Source organism: Ursus maritimus, unplaced genomic scaffold (assembly GCF_017311325.1).
Source record: "Ursus maritimus isolate PB19 unplaced genomic scaffold, ASM1731132v1 scaffold_35, whole genome shotgun sequence".
NCBI lineage: Eukaryota > Metazoa > Chordata > Mammalia > Carnivora > Ursidae > Ursus > Ursus maritimus.
This window is the reverse complement of record NW_024426119.1, coordinates 14,139,468-14,156,508: the sequence shown is the minus strand read 5'-3', so window position 1 is coordinate 14,156,508 and position 17,041 is coordinate 14,139,468. Positions and strand designations below refer to the sequence as shown.

The 17,041-nt window shown below is 37.4% G+C and overlaps 1 protein-coding gene across 1 annotated transcript in view; it reads right to left on the bottom strand.

The window, feature by feature from the left end:
* Window positions 1–1,023: 1,023 nt before the first annotated feature.
* Window positions 1,024–17,041, bottom strand: part of LOC103676810 (nuclear receptor ROR-alpha) — a 98,074-nt gene continuing 82,056 nt past the window's right edge. The window contains 5 exon segments of the mRNA XM_040620562.1: window positions 1,024–10,505; window positions 12,137–12,249; window positions 13,172–13,282; window positions 14,749–14,856; window positions 15,536–15,668. Of these exon segments, the coding sequence (XP_040476496.1) occupies window positions 10,341–10,505; window positions 12,137–12,249; window positions 13,172–13,282; window positions 14,749–14,856; window positions 15,536–15,668 (630 nt within the window). The 3' untranslated portion in view covers window positions 1,024–10,340.

The following is a 17,041-nucleotide window of genomic DNA, read 5'->3' as shown; positions in this document are numbered from 1 at the left end:
TAGATATTTATAATTATATAGAACTTGACAATCTACAAATATTTCACATGCATAATCTCATTCTTCCTCTTCTCTGAGGCAGTTGGAAATAAAAGCAGAATTAGGGGCTGTCACATGAAGCAACTTTTGGGATCAGCTCACATATTTATTTTACTGAGTGCGAGAGACACTTAGTTATTATAGTATGAATGTGGAGGAAAATGCCAACTCAGTTGCCTTTATTCTGACTTCAAGGTATTTTACAATTTGGATGTCCTTGACATTACTTTCAAAATAATTTATGATGAGGTGTTTTGCATCATTAAAATAGTGTGATACTTAGCTGATTGTGAATCTATTAGTTTACTCCTATAAAATCCACTCAAGAGGTGGTTGGGCTGGGTGCGGTAGGGCAAAGACAGCTCAGGTAAAGTCAGATTTGTTAAAGTCTTTGGCATCACTCCTGACTTCCCATTTTAATGATTTCCAAAGCAAATTTTACAAAGTATGGCATGCATTCCGGATTTCTCCCCTCCCATATATCAGGGCAGATACCACTCATCAGTCATGGCATCCTTCTTTGAGACAGCAAGCAGCCTGAGAATCCTCAGTTCTGCATTTCTGGTGGCTATGACCAATCAACAGATATTATCTCACAAGTTAAAATTTCTTTCTTTGACTTCTCTGATCCAAAGGATAGCTTGATTCTTCTATACATTTTCCCCTCAGCAAACGGAAATGAATTATATTTTAGAAAGGACCGTACTACAGATCAGTACTTCCCAAACTTTAGTATGCAAACCAGTCACTTGGGGATCTTATAAAAATGCAGATTCTGATTTAGAAGGTCTGGGAAGGTGTCCAGAATTCTGCATTTCTAATAAGGTCAAGGTTGTAGGTGATGTCAGTGCTACTGATTTGTGGACCACACTTTGAGTAGCAAGGTTCTACTAGCCCATTTTCGGGAGACAAAATGTGAGCCAGAAAACTATGTACAAGCAACCCAATAACCGAGAAAAAACAATAAAAACAAGACAAGTGTTCCATTAGAAGCTGAAGTTTTATTATAGGATAACAGTACATAAAGCACATCTAAAATTGATGTGTTCAATGCACTTTTAATAAAGGTAATGTAATATTAAAGGTACAGTTTCTAAGTACAATATAACAACATTCATATTAGAATGAAAATCGGAGTATTTAAAAGACAACATTAAATCTCTCTTTTTTTTTACAGCTTGTATTTACAAAATGAATCAAAATATTTTTTTTTTAAATTGAGGACTCAATAAAATAACAAACAGCTGGAAAGAAGCAGACTACTGTAAGAGTGAATTGAAAAGAAAACCCAATGTAAGTGAAAAGTTGGACAAAGCTCTAATAAAGATCATTAGCAAAGTTTTAGTACGATACTATTTTAGGGTTCCCATAAATGGCTTGCATTTTTAGTGTGGCAGAAAAGGAGTTTTTACATACTGTACACAAAACAGACAGCATATATTTATAGGTACAGTATTACTGTTTCCAAACTTGCATGTATATTTACAGAAGGCTGAGTTCGTTACTCACAGAGTTTTGTGAAATTTGTGTGCTTAATCTTCAAGACCTACACACAATTAGAATCAGCATTTCATGTGGTCTTTTTAAATGTGGCTTTAATACTTGGTTGTGGAAGAAAGTGTTAACCATAAGGCTTGACATACTTTATAAATTTACCACACACACACACACACAAAATCCTGGGAAAAAAATTTTAATTTGGGCACACTTGTCATTTAACAATTATCAGATGCTGACATGTGCTGACCATTGTGTAGACATGAAGAGATACAATCTCTACTCTCAGGAAGTTTAGGAGACTAAATGGTGCTTAAAAAACAAAAACCAAAACAACAGGTTTCATCTCCAAGTGAAGCAAAAAGGAATGACGTGATTTGTAGTAAAAGAGATTTCTCCCTAAACTGTAGCCAATTCACTTTAAAAGGTTAACTATTAGCATTCGCTCTCATTAACCACATGATTGCATTTCTAATTAAGGTAACAGCAACTCTTCCATAAAAATGGAAAATGTCTAGAATTGTGGGTAAATATGCAGTGCATGGAAGCCAATAACCATGGCTTGAGAATTTATCACCTTCAATTACAAAAAGTGCAGTAAACAGAAACATTTGCTCTATATTTATAAATTGCTCAAAAATCTTTGCTAAAGATCTTACAAATTCAGTAATATTACAGAACAATTCTAATCAATATTTAATAAGGTTAACTACATCCTTAGTTAGATATTTGATATACTTTGATTTTTAACAACGCCAATAGGTCTGGGGAGGATAGGTGAAAGAGTTTAAGCTCATTGTTAAAAGACTTTTAAAATGAAGGTCTTTCACTCAGTTCATGGAACTGGTTGAGGTCATATTGAAACAGAATGTCCTTTGTCAAATTTGACTTATGGCCCATGTTCTGCCATGACAGTGGATGTCTCCATGCTTCTCATGGCTCAGGTAGGAGGGGAAAGGTTTATTCTGCCATCAAGCCACCAAGGATATTTTATATAAATGCCTATTATCTATAATAGGAGCTAAGTACACAACTCTGTCAGGTGCCAATAATATAATTCCTTAGTAAGAAAAAAAATATTACTCCATTAAACTAGAGTGTTTCTTTAGGATCTTGAAGGCCTGGCAAATTATTTCTCAGCTCAGGAGATACGGTATAAAGCCAAGTAGCAAAGATAAAGTAAATGCTAAGAAGTTTTCATATATCCATATTTATAAACAAATTCACCCTATAGATGTCAAATATCCATACTAAGGAAGTAATTTTATCCTAATTAAATACACTCTAGAATAATTTATATCATGATATTATGTATTTAAAGAGAAAAGCACGTCCCAAATCCAGCACTCTGATACAGCTGCCAGTTGGGAACAGGTAGATATATATATATGTATATATATACAAATATATAGTTATACTCAGTGAAATTAACAAGACCCAAAGGTGGTATTGTCTAGGAATAAAAGGGATTTTTTTTGTTCACAAAAGTAACTTATCTAGCACCACACATCAGAAAAACACAAAAATAGCACACTCTAGTTCTAAACAGCTATGTCTAAAATAGATTATATAGTAAAACCAGTATTATACAGCATATTGTGGATTTGATAAACAGATAAATATTTGCACTGAGTAGGCTGTTTATAATATAACATTTTCTTATCTATACAGAATGAAAGCCAAAAAGTTAACTGTATAGAGATGTGCAGAACAACATTAAATATTATGACTTAAAAGCAGGGTCAAAGGTAAATTTGAAAGAAGAGTAAGAGAGAAAATGTTTACAGGCCATTACAAGTTCTTAAGTTAATAGTAAATAAGGAATCAATTGCTCAAGTTGAAGAAAGCAGTAAACAAGAGATTGCATTTACATGCAGATGTCTAAAATTTGTATTTTTTTAAGTCTATGCACAAAAGTCATTTGTTTTATTGCTTGACATTCAGTTATGGCTAGATTATTTAACCTATTTTTTTTTTTGTACTTTGGAAACAAGAATATTGTTAAAGGTGCCATAAAAATGGACAACATTGAAAACGGTTTGCAAATAAACCACCTAACACTGCAGTTCTTTATACATATTAAAAGCCTTGTCTGGGGTTTGTCTTATGTTAAATATATTTAAACTGGGAAAATATGTTGTCGCTTGAAGCCTCCCATTGGCCCAAACATCCAATACAAAAACGCATCTCCACAAAAGGAGCAGGCAGACGACACAGGTACATTTAAAGAAGCAGCCAGCTAATGTCCTAATGTTTAAAAATTTACCACTGTTTTGTATAAGATTTCAAACCACTGTGGATAAGAGAATTTTGGATTTAGGAAGATGTGTACAGTACATACGGATTTTTTTCGTGTGTGTGTGAAATCATATTCACTGTATTGCTCAAGAATTATCTGCATTTACATATGCAATCTGTTCAATAATAACCAAGTTCCTAGAAATAGTTTCATCCACATTAAAGTACTAATGAGGGAGAAAGGAAACACACGGGACGCTAGAGAGAATTTAGTTGCTCTTAGAAAACAACATAATGGTGTGTGCAGTGTGTCAAACCTAATAGCAAGCTGTCTTTCATTAGTTCTGAGAAGGACAAAAGTGAAAGAAAATGTGGCAGACATACTAAATGTAAACAGCAAACACGGATTCTATAGGCAACTATTTAAAATATTCATATTCACTTTCCTAACACAAGACTCCATGTTATATTGCATTGCGGAGAAAACATTGTGTTTATTTGGATTGAATATTCTGTCATTCATTTATAAATAAGTAAATGACTGAATGAATGTGTTTATTGCTCTAAGATCTGAAGGTCTGGTTAAACACGGAGATCCCTCCACCTATGATTTTTCCTTGGTATAAAGCCAGGCTTCTGGATTACTTTAAAAATTATTCTGAGAACCTGACAAAACTGATCTTACTTACACAAACAAGCAACTGACCCAGAAGAGAAACCGATTGCTTTGTAAAGCCACTGTCGTCAGCCTTCTCATATCTTAAGAATAAACAATAATAGGAAGGCCTCTTTAATCAAATCTGGTGGAACCTCTTTAATGATACTAGTGTTTAGGGATAGAATGAAGACTTGTATCACAGACTATTAGCAATAGATCAAGATTTACGGTTGCATTTATATTTTTGTTAATCTGGTCCACAGTATAAAGTTGTTTTTATAGGGTTCTGTCGTACATATCTTTATAAGTAAGACGTGGCAATCACACGTTACAGTATGTGAAAATGTCAATAACCTGTGTGTGTGTGTATGTATATATGCATATGTATGTGAGTGTATGTGTGTGTGTGTGTGTATGTGTGTGTGTGTGTGTGTGTGTATGTGTGTGTGTGTGTATAGGTGGAGAGAGAAAGAGAGATTTCTGCCATATTCCATAGTCTTTATTACAAAAGTAACAAGGTCAAAGTTTCTTTTTCATCTAAATGACATGGAAAGTTTTCCCAAATTATACTCTGCTATGGTAGTAAGAAAATATGTAAAAGCTTCTTCTGAATGTGTATTCCAGGTATGGAAGAATCAAAGCCAACAGTTATACTGAGGTTCACTGACCTTGTGAAAATACATGGAAACATGAGAACGAAGCTATATTGCAAAAACGTCAAACGTAACCCTAAAAGCTGGGTCGTGGTGCTGTTACCTGGGTGGGTTTTGTCTGTCTTTAAATGTTAGCTCTTGTACTAATTCATCAGATGAAAACTGTATGCGTAGAAGTAAAAGAACTGTGTTACATAAAGGGATTTTTTTGGGTTTGCTTCTAGAGGAGAACACAATGAAAATAAGTTATTAGCTGGTATTTGACAAAATGTGTTCAAACTTTCACCTCTTTCACCGCACTGATAGGCAGGGCTCTCGTCTCATTACTGGTTTAAACAATTTTTTGCATACCATGTAGAATTGGAAGGTTTCTAATATACAATGCTATGAATATATTTATCATGAATATTTTAATTCTTAGAGGAAGGTAAATGGAGTACGTAGGCCTGCACTTGAAGTGATGTTCTCTGTTGGAATACTGCCTATTTATCTTGTGAACATACTGGCATAACTTTATACTGCTTTGGAAGTTATTCAATGTTTTTAACCACACGAGACTGAAGAACACATATGTTTTGAACTCAACAAAATGAGACGATAGTGAAGTGTTTATACACACACACACACACACACACACACACACGCAGTTCTACACAGTTCACTTGTGCCTTGAGGGATAGTATTATTATCACTATTATTAATAATAAAAAACACAATTTGTCCCAGTAGTACTGGCCACCCTGTTTGAAGAGTTTTAGAAGATCCCTGAGCACATTGTTTCTGACTCTTAACCCCAACTCCAAAGTGATAGGGCTTCTATTGTTGATATCAAGATGGATTGTCATTCACAGTAAGTCAATCATAAGGTGCTTATTTACCCTTTCTTTTTTTCACCAATCAGCACAAAGAACTGTCAGAAAATAACTTTTTATTATTATTATCTTAAAATAATAGCACTGGAAGGACACATGATTTAAACAATCAATGTTTGAAAACAGTGGCTTTAGGATTATTATCTGGCTGCCCCTCAACAATAACAAGTGATTCGATCGACATTCCTTAGCCAAAAACAAAAGGCAAAAAAAAACCAAAAATACCCCGAAAAACCAAAAAACCCAAACTGTACAAATATGTATTTTTTCCCTGAGGGATCAAGGTACACCCGCAAGTGCTCTATGTACATATTGCACTAGAGAGGAATGAAGAACATGTGCAAAAAAGCAACAGTGAGAGAAGCTTACATCCTACTTAAACCTTTTCATTAAAGATTCTACTAGGTTGTTTTGCATTTTGGAATGTCGGAACACAAACAGCTAGTCCTTAGTCTAAAACGAAAAACACATATTTCTACTATGGCACATTCAATGAAATAAAAAGTTTTCCAAAGACAGATAGACAAATTCCATCAAGAAAATAATACAAAGTTTGTTTGTTTGTATTTTTTTTTTTAGAAAATTACATTACTTTCTTTCTTTGTTTCACATTACAAAATCATTTTTTTTCTTTACACAAATCACATTTTATTGCAGGAATATTTCAAGTGCCATCAAATATTTATAGAAGGGTTAAAAAAATAGAAGTCTCTCTAAAGTGGTCCAGACAAGGCTTTGTATAGAATAAATCTTTTTTTTCCCATCTTCTAGTTTTGATTTAAGTATTTTGAATACATTTTCTTTTCCATTGACACTTAGTAGCCTAGAAGCGGTCCGACACACGCACATCATACACACAAAAACCACACACACACACACACACACACTCCCTCCTCACCTGGCCCTCAGCCCACCCCCATACGCTCACAGAGATCTGGGTATCCACACTATAAAGAACAACCAAACTTAGAAGCAGTGTCTTAAGTTATATTTTCCTTAAGTTAGGAAGGGTGAATTAGGATGCTGAAGACTTTTTAAAAAATCCATAGCTTTAACGCAAATTAGGATGCTGAACACTTAAAAAAAAAAATCCATAGCTTTAACACAATTTGCAAACTGTCCAAAAAAAGCACTTTCATCTGCACTTTTGTTTTCATTGTGACCAAGGCCAGGTTCTTCAGAATATAATGCAACCATCTGACACCATTGTAACCAAAGGTATTCGGGCTTTGTACAAAAAGCCTTAGGTACCCTCTCTGAAAAAACAGTATAAAAGGCATTACAGCAGCCGGGATGACAATGATGTGATTCCAATCTTCAAAAGACTATTGGATATTTACGTTTAGGAAACTTTAATTATAAGAACTCTTAACAATCATTGTTCTGTATCACCAAGTAGTTTGTGTCATCGCACAGGTGTTTCTCTAAGAAGAAAATAAAAACGCCAAGTTTTTCATATCCTTTTCTATACTTCATTTTTTTAAACTGAATTTATTGTTTGACTTCAGATCCCAACTTTGATCCAAATAATAGTTGTTCCCTCTGTTCACCGAGCACGTCTCCCCTGCTCTGTCCCTACGCTGTCAATGTATTTTAATCTTAAAGTCCTCACCTTGCTTTTCTTTCAGAAAGACCTGGTAGCAGCATCATGTCAATGTACGTTGGTTTATTCTAAAAGCAACGTCACCATGGCGTGACGACTACGGAGATTAAGCATCGTTTTTTTGCATTTGGTACATGCAAAATCCTTTCTGGGAAAAGGAATATTTTTTAAGCTCAACATTATGCTCTCTCTCTCACCCTTAGAGAAGTTCAGTTAGCTCTTATCACTTCACAAATGGACACTGGAATTAGGTTTAGTTGCTCTTTAATGCGCTAGCACCTGAGGCTGGTCATATTCAGAAAGCTTTGGTTAAAAAGAAGTTAATATACTTTAATAAAACCATCCCCAAATTTAGTGACTCAGAATGACAAAAAACAAAAAACAAAAGTCAAACCGAAAAAAAAAAAAACAAAAACCCACCCCACCGCCCCCCCCCCCCGCCCCCGCACAGGAGAAACAATAGGAAAAAAAAAATGGACAAATAAATAACTGAACTAAGCTTGGTACTCTTTTCAGAGTATAAATACTATTGATCTTTAAAGAAACTATGCTTATTTAAATTAAAAATTTGATTTAACCCTTCTTGCCCAAATATAAATACTATATGCTGATAGTTAACCTCTCTATATAAACACTTACATAAAGTTTAATATACTTGTAAGAAATTTAAGTAAATATTACTCTCGTCTTCTATTTATGGTTAAACCCTTACTATATTTTTGAAAAAAAATTAAGATGTTATTTAGGCTTCATACACACTTCTGTGTGAATAATTCCTTCCTCTTTTCCAAATCCCTCAGGAAACAAGTCAGAAAATCAGTCGGAGTTAAAGCCAAAGTAAAGGGCTCTGGGAAGCCCGAGCTGTGATCCATATGACATCAGGAGTCACAATTCCTAGGGAAGATTCAGGAGGACCCTGGTGGGAGAGACATTTTCTCTGCTATAAAGGGCTGCCTGGAAACTCCCACCTTTATGCTACGGGAAGATGTTCCCTTCTCTGTTTTAACATGGTCTTTCCTGTCAGACCAGAAGTTTGAATCCCACCCGGACTGACTAAAATCAACGTCTAAAGGCCTACATTTCCAAAGGGCACTTCCTTTTAAAATATGCACACTTGTATATCAGACTGTTCATTTTCCCTTCCCCTACTGGGAATTATTAAAATAATAATAAAAAAAAAACCCGAACATGAAATGAAACAAAAACATTCAATATTTCTCACCTGAACACAAAAGCCAAACAATCTTCTAAATATTTAATAAAATAAATTACAGTCCACAGTTTTCTAGTGAAGATAAATACAAAAGTAAATGTTTGCGGCTAGCATCAACTTCACTTTGAATGCTTAAAATATTTAATATTTAAATAAGAGAAACTGGTTCAGTGTTGCATACCTCCCTTGCCCTTCTATCCATTGCCGGTGAAATATGGAGAGCAATATTCTAGAATTATAGCATCTAGAGGCAGCTAGTCTAAAGCTAGTTCACTCTGAGATACACGCTTAGGGTTCTTAGATTATACCAAGAACATAATCATTCACAAAGTAAATGCTTCATGTCCTCCCATGCGGAGTGTGTGTTTGCTCCAGATATAATCTTTGGGTCCTTCTTATAATAAAAGCTGAATTCCAATAAATATTTGGGTTACTGATTTGTTCTCAAAGCATAAGAATTCCAAGTTGAGACTGAGTCCATTTAACCACCGAATTGTGAGAAATGAGCCTCCCCTCCCTCCCCTGCCTCCATGAGGTGGCATTTAAAAAAGCTTTTTAAAAATAACGTGCATGATGGTATAAATCCATAGCACCAATCGATCATTCACCTTTGTATGAAGCATAAACACATCCATCCTTAAACTTACCAAAAAGCAAAGTATAATGTAGGGAGAGTTCCTTTTCTAATTCTGAATGAAGTGTAAAAAAAAAAAAAAAAAGTAATAATCCACATTATGATTTCTAGATATGACCAGCCAGTCTTTTCAAAGTAATTTGTAAACAGCAGCATAAATACCTCCTGACGTACCTTCCAAGCCTTCTCAGTTAAACTTGTGTTTCTGGTGCACATGCGACACGACAGTGAACACGCTAGCATTTCATTTAAAGAAAAAGGTGCAAAATGAAAGTGCCTTATCAATTCAACAGGAAAAGCTACACCAGTAACTACATTTTATATTAATTAAAACAATATATAAACAATATCTCTTTTAGCTATATATAGTCTTCATGCCCATTTACCCTGTAATATATTATAATGCTATTGTTGCTAGTGCTATGGACCCTTTTCGTGCCATCCTGCGGACTGGCAATAATCGGTGAAAAAAATAAAAACTTCCTTCATGAAACAAAGAGCAAGTTGTGCAAAGTCATGCCGCCACCTCCGCTATGCACACCAGGCACCGATTATTGCTGGGCTCTCTGTTGTTACCGACAGATTGGTGACTCTGCAGAAAGTCTGTGGGCAGTGAGCTACAAGAAAAGGAAATCCTCCGACTTGAGTACCCTCCTTCAGTTGTAAACAGAGGTCAACGATCAAGAAGTTGAGACAGAAAAAGGGTCCATATCTGTAGGCATAATGGAAATCATATGCATGAGAAAAACAAGTTCAACTTTTATTTGTTTTCATTGTTTCCCCTCCTTTGCCTGACCCCGATCACCAAAAGATGTGCAGTGTGTTGGCGCTCCAGGTCTGTGCAGGGCCATATAAAGTGTCTCGGTTAATTTTGCTGTTGTTGTTTTTCATGTTTTGTACTTCAGCCATTCGAGAAGTGCTCAGGTGATACATTTACCCATCAATTTGCATTGCTGGCTCAAATTCTGAAGTGAACAACTCCTTGTATAACGGAGGAAAATGAAGTCGCACAATGTCTGGGTATATTGCTTTAAATGCCATTAGCTTTTCTGTATGCCGTCCACATAGGGCTCTTAATGTAGACACCTTGCATATTAACTGTAAGCGAAGAAAGGACACATTGTGAGGAGAGAACAGACATGAGCATCAAACATCAGGGAATCTGGATGACCTTTACAACATTGTTTACAAAGGTGAAACACACTCGAAGCGGCTTACATGTTCTTCCAAGGAGGAAGACCAGTAAAAACAAATTTAGGCATATCATAGAATACCAGGTAAACATTAAATGCAATTTTGAAGGCAAATAATATAATAACCTGAAAAGATGTTTGTGAGCAAAAGTGGCACAGCTGAGATGAGAACCCAAGCCTCTCACCTCCTTCTCCTATTCCAACATGCTTTCTGCTCTCCCATCCCCAACCCTGCTCTCCACCACTGTGGAGAAAGAAGACGTCTGGTGACAGAGAAGAGGACAAGGAGGCAGGCATGGGCAGGTGAGGTCACTGCAGCTGGAGACGATGGCGCCCCCTACATATTTTCTGCAGAACCGGTACAGCCAACTCCAACAACAAGTTTCTTCTTGGGAAGACCTTTGCCTGGACAAACCAATTCTGGGTCTGAGTAAAAGCTCAGAAGAAAGAATAGTCAGAAGGCCTGGATGGAAGTCTCACCATTGACCATTTACCAGTTGAAGACAATAACAGCTTGAAACAATGCTTTTTAAACTCCAAAGCACTGTACAAATGTTGTATTATTTCAACCAGAATAATCCTCTCTAAGAAACATACTTGACAGATCTTGTTCACGTGTTACGTGCTCTCTGTAACGAAAGAAATGAATTGTACCCTCGCAAGGGGCCAAGAGGATGGAGAAGAAGGTAAGGGTCTGGAGAGTTCTTCTGTTTTCCATTCCTGCCTCAGTCTCTCATTGAACGGGTGCAAAATAAAAACAGAACAGCAATTAACCTCCAACTCCCCCTCTCTGACCTAACCTAGCTATCAGAAGAAAAGAAAAGAAAGCAGGAAGAGAAACCCAAACCTCTCAAATCAATCTTCTTGAACAACAAAACACATAAAATAGTCTAAGAAAGAATAGGGTTGATTTTTCGAAGACCAAATACATATCACCAGCACTAGCACTGAAGAATATTAGCATATTTTAAATTGACATCCTAATTATGTTTTTATTGCAAAAGGTAATAATTAGCAAAAATGAAGCCTTATGCTTTGAATACAGGGTTAGTATTGGGAAATTGATGAAGAAAATACAAAAGTCACTTTCTGTTTGATTACTAATGAAGGTAATGGAAATAGAACTAATATTAGAATATGTGATTATCCTGCTTGTTTCAGTCCTTTACAACTTCCTCCTTCTAAATTCAAAGATTCTTTCTCTAATTTATATCAATGCAGAACATTAACTCTGTTTTATGCACAACTTAGACGGAATAGGAGGAGGACTTCCAGAATGTATTAATGCTTAAAAAAAAAATTCTACCATTGCCCTATTATTGCGGGACACTTCACAACCAATGGTAGTAAGTAAAACTTAATCTGAATTTTGGCTTAACCAAGTTTTCTGAAATGGAGATATTTCTTTCTTTTCAATAGCCTATTGCTTACGGATACTTCTGGGGGCTGGTAAGAGGACTTGTAAGGGTGCCTGGCAGCAAGACCTGTGGCAAGGGCTAGTTCAGGCTATGCCAACCGGACACCTTTCCCTCTTACCTTTGTTAGGATTCCATCTTCTCGGTGATTCTTCTGCAGGACGTGTTGAAGAGCTAGCTGAATTTTCTGTTGCAGTTTTTCAATTTTTACCTTTTCCTGCAGCCACGAGCGATCTAAACATGAAAACCGATACTTCTTAGTACTTCTCCTATGTGGCACCGGGACACCCCAATTCCTCCAGACTCTCAGACACAGATTCTTACGCCACAACGCGGAACTGGAGAACAGGCCAGTTTTACGCCTTCTTCAAAATTTGCTCCCAAAGAAGTGGAAAACTATCTATGATAGAGTGGGGAAGCTTTCCATATTTACTGATACGTAAAGGAGGGGAGAGTCCTCTCCTTCCAAAAGCATATCCATTTAAATCTAAGGCCATACACAAGGGCAGACGAAACCACCAGGGATGCTCAAATCTATTAATTACATTTCTGGTTGAAATACTCATAGCAATCCTGCTAGCCTTTCTGGCAAATATGAAAATTGCCGTATAATCCAAGGCAACTAAAATTGTCAGGAGCCTTCCAAGTGACTTAAGGGTTGTTAATTCAGTCTTCGTGTGTAAGAATTCCAAACAGAAGACAGTGAATTTGCAAAACAGATTATCCCCAGGAGGCAGAACTAGTTGAAAACATAGATTAAACTGAGATAAACTTGTGGATGACAACCAAATGAATCTTAAGAAAAAGTAGTACGTCTTAAAAACCACGTCATCTTGGAGATTTGTGTTAAGAAGGGCAACCATACTCTGCCAGAGCATTTCTCGTGATATCCGGAGGTTAACTGTGGCCTGGGTTTTACTCAATTCTCATTTCTTAAGATTTTAGCAGAATGGCATGAGGTCTTAAACAGGTACACGTATGTGTGTGGGGGAGGGGGTCTTGCTGTTTGATAAAACTTAAAATTAGACTTAATAAGGGTGGCAACGTCCCTTGGTAGGCACCTGAATATTCGATAGCTGTTACGACTTACATACTTTGTAAGAATTCTTTACCTGGACAACTTTTAAACCATTTCATTGTTATTTGGTTATCTCACCTGCTGACATTAGTACAAATGCAGAAAATAATGCAATTTCATCTTCAGTCAGGTGCATAGAACATAAACTCTTCCCAAATTCAAATACAAAGCTAATAAAGTCTTCACAACCTGCCAAAGTTAAAGACAGTTTAAGATTTTGGTTATTATCCTTGGAGAAAAATATGGAATAAGGTGAAGAGGGATCTAGGAGCTGAAGATCCAAAGGGACAGTAATAACATTTCTACAGTTTAACAGTTTGAAATCTTAAAAGAAAAATCTGTTTAGCCATCATCACTCTCACCACCATCCTAACCATTCAAATAATGAGAATGAAATCTGTTGCAAGGCTAGCACGTTATTAGGTACCACCTTTGGGCACCTTATTGCTTCACAACACCTTAGTATTCTTCTTCTTCTTCCCATTTTAGAGGTGAGTGAACAGATTTGGAGAGAAAAATTATTTAAGTTTATACAGGTAGAAAGGAACAGCCTGAAATTCAAAGCCAGGCTGCCTGACTTCAGGACCCACAATCTTAAACAACAGAGTCGAACAGCTACAATGCAACTGAGATGTTACATTCACTGATTTTTTTTGTTTTCTACTCTATTTAATCTAAGCACCCTTAAAAATGATAGCAAACGACACAGTATGGTAGTAAAATCGTTACGGCTATTATAGAACTGAAAACATAGAATGCGAAAGTCCCATAAAATAATAATCCATCCTCAAAAGATTGGTTAAGTTTGGGGGTGCCTGGGTGGCTCAGCTGGTGAAGTGTCTGCCTTTAGCTCAGGTCATGATCTCAGGGTTGTGGGATCAAGCCCCATCGGGCTCCCACCTCAGCAGGGAGTCTTTTTCTCCCTCTCCCTCTGCTTCTCCCCACTGTGTATTCATGCACTCTCTCTCTCAAATAAATAAATAAAATACTAAAAAAAAGATTGGTTAAGTTTGGTGTCTACTCTCTCAGATTTGCATATTATGTATACGTATTTAAATGGCAATGAGCTTTCCTAAAGTATACAGACATTCTGTCATTTAACTGTTTTTAAAATCACTTAGCAACTTTATCTTGGATACTGTTTCATTCTTCTTAGTGATTATATCCCACTTTATTTAAATTATAGGAATCCAAAAGAATTTTTATAGTATATGTCAGTTTCACTTAGCTATACTTTATTTCTTTGATATCTACATTTTATTCTTATTAATGGATGTTATTTGAGGACTATAGAAGGGCAGACATTTAGCTCTTTGCTTGATTTTATGTATGAAATCACATCCTCTAGTTTATTTGAATTATTTATCCTATGAAAATCTGGTTCTTAAAATCTGCAAGGGAACTGAAAGGTTAGACAATATACATTTCTTCGATTACAGACTAGGTAAAACGAAACGCTAAACCTTTCAATGTTCTATAGACAAAAACCGTTTGAGCTGTGTGAATTATCAGTGATTATAAAGTAACATAAGCATAAAATCCTTTAATTTTTGTTTCCAAATAACAGTTTCCGTTTTGTGCAGTAAGCTGTTTGGCAGGGCTCCCCCATTTTCCTACGGCCCTGATTTAAAGACAGAGCACCCAGATTTCCTTACCCAAGGATTTGAAGACATCGGGGCTAGCATATTTCCCATCAAAGTACACGGTGTTGTTCTGAGAGTCGAAGGCACGGCACATTCTGATAAACACCACCTCTAGAGAACCTGAGCGAAGACAGAAATGGTGCGGATTATCTTATCGTGGTGAATATTTATCTATTGCGAAGGCACTACTGTAGGGACCCCTTTCTGATTGGGCGCAGTGGGGGCCGTATGGCGCGTGGCCAGTGGCTCTCAGTCCCGTCGGCTCTCTATTTAAAGGGGCACAGTTCCCTAGGGTAATTAAAGATTGATGCTGAACCTAACTAAGGCCTGTATTCCTGAAGAGGGACGGGCTTACAAATTACTTCTCTGGCATTCTTCTGTCTCGCGATAGAGTCTCAGAGTCGCCAGGAAAATGTATTGATTCATATTTATTAAAACAAACCAAGAAACCAGGGGTGTCCCTGTGAGTTCCACAAATAACGTTCCTAACAACTTACTGTGACCCCCCCCCCCCGAGGGTCTGGAGTGGTAGAAACAAAACACAGGGGATGGTAAGATGGGGGAATGTGGGTGTCCTTCGAATTAATCGTTTCACTCCGAGGAGAAGCAAAATGGAGGGCATGTGTCCCGCAGATAGCTCAAAAACCTTTAAAAAGGACTCAGTTTCTGCGAGAAGAAACCCGAGCTATTATCGTTGGGGAAAAACTGTCCCCTACACCTTCCTTACCAAGCACTTCTTGAATAGGCGGGTGAAAGCAGGTTAGGAAGAGATCTCAAAATTCACTTGCGAAGCACATACCTGCTTTGAGAAGCACAATCTGATCATTTTGACACAGTTCCATAAATCCGTCAATGCGTTTGGCAAACTCCACCACGTACTGTATAGCTTCCGTGATTTTGATGGCACACAACTGCCACATCACCTCCCGCTGCTGTGGAGAAGCAAAGCACGTAACACACACGGCCGCCAGCATCCCGGACACGAGTGCTCTAACTGTCCCTATTTTGTAGCACAGCCTTCTTTGGAAATGGATTTTAAAAAGCTAGAGGATTAAAAATTAATGTTTGGGTTATAACGATTGCTTCCAAGTCCCTTTTGGTCTCCTCCGATTCCTCTGTTACCATTTTGGTGGCAAAGGGACAGGGGGATGTTATGAGCAGGTGAGAACATGAGTCAGAAGAGTGCCACATGGCACCGCTTTCCCCTTGGGCTTCGGAGGGCAGCAAAGTAGGATCTTCTTCTGAGCAATTATCTTACCTTGGGGAATTTAACACCACTTGACTGGCGGAAAGGAAGAGAAGGGGAGTCAATTACACTTATTGTGCACCTGCTTTGAGCCAGATGCTGTATGACATCCGTGTCTTGTTTCATTTTCCCATTTTCCATAAAGGGACATAAATTCTCTTCGAGGTTTCACAGCTAGGAGGGGTTGGAGCTGGGATTCAAATGCCAGCATCTCTGACTCAGAATCCCATTTCACACGCCTTGCTGTTTCTTACTGCTTTCTGGTTTCCCGCTCTAACAACACTGGCTGGCTGCTGGTGTTATCTGCTATCTCAAAGGCAAACGAAGTGACGTGTTGCCTGTTCTGTTTAATTGCGTTTGTATACCCACTCCTTATTTAGTTATAGGGGGACATGGATCTTACTTCAAGACTGTTTCCACCAATAGGATGGGGTGAAGGAAATTAGGAGCCAGGAGTCATGGTCTAGTCCTGATATTTTCACTCTCCTGCCATATGCCAAGGATGCTAATCTCCTCACATGTAAAATGAAGGGATTAACCTGAATAATGTCTGTCGCCCTTCCTAGGCCTACATCTTAATAATTATTGGGGGAAAAACAGCATTTCCCTTTACCAAGGCCGAATGGGTAACTGAAACTTCCCCTTCTCCGGCCTTGCCCTTCCATTCTGGTGGCTTGTTGAGCAGTGTGTAAAGAAAAAGGCAAGTAGCAGTACCCTTTGTCAGCCTCACATTGCTAGGTTCAGACTGGAGTTACGATAATAGCTTCTACACCTTTTTCTGTACACATTCTCTAAACCTCTGGAAGCAGGAAGCTGAGATGATTTTACATCACCTTCCAGACCTTGAAATCATCCACTGTGATATAAGGACAACTCTCAATTCATTCAGGCTTTTGGACACTGCTCCAGCTCCCATAGCCAAATGGCAGGAGATATGTGCATATAGTCACAGGCACAAGAGAATTTGTTTGTTATTGCTGGAATTTCACACACTTGCACCTCAGTTAAGACGACAAAGCCCAAGTATATGATCATCTCTAGAAGAAAGATTTTAAGCGG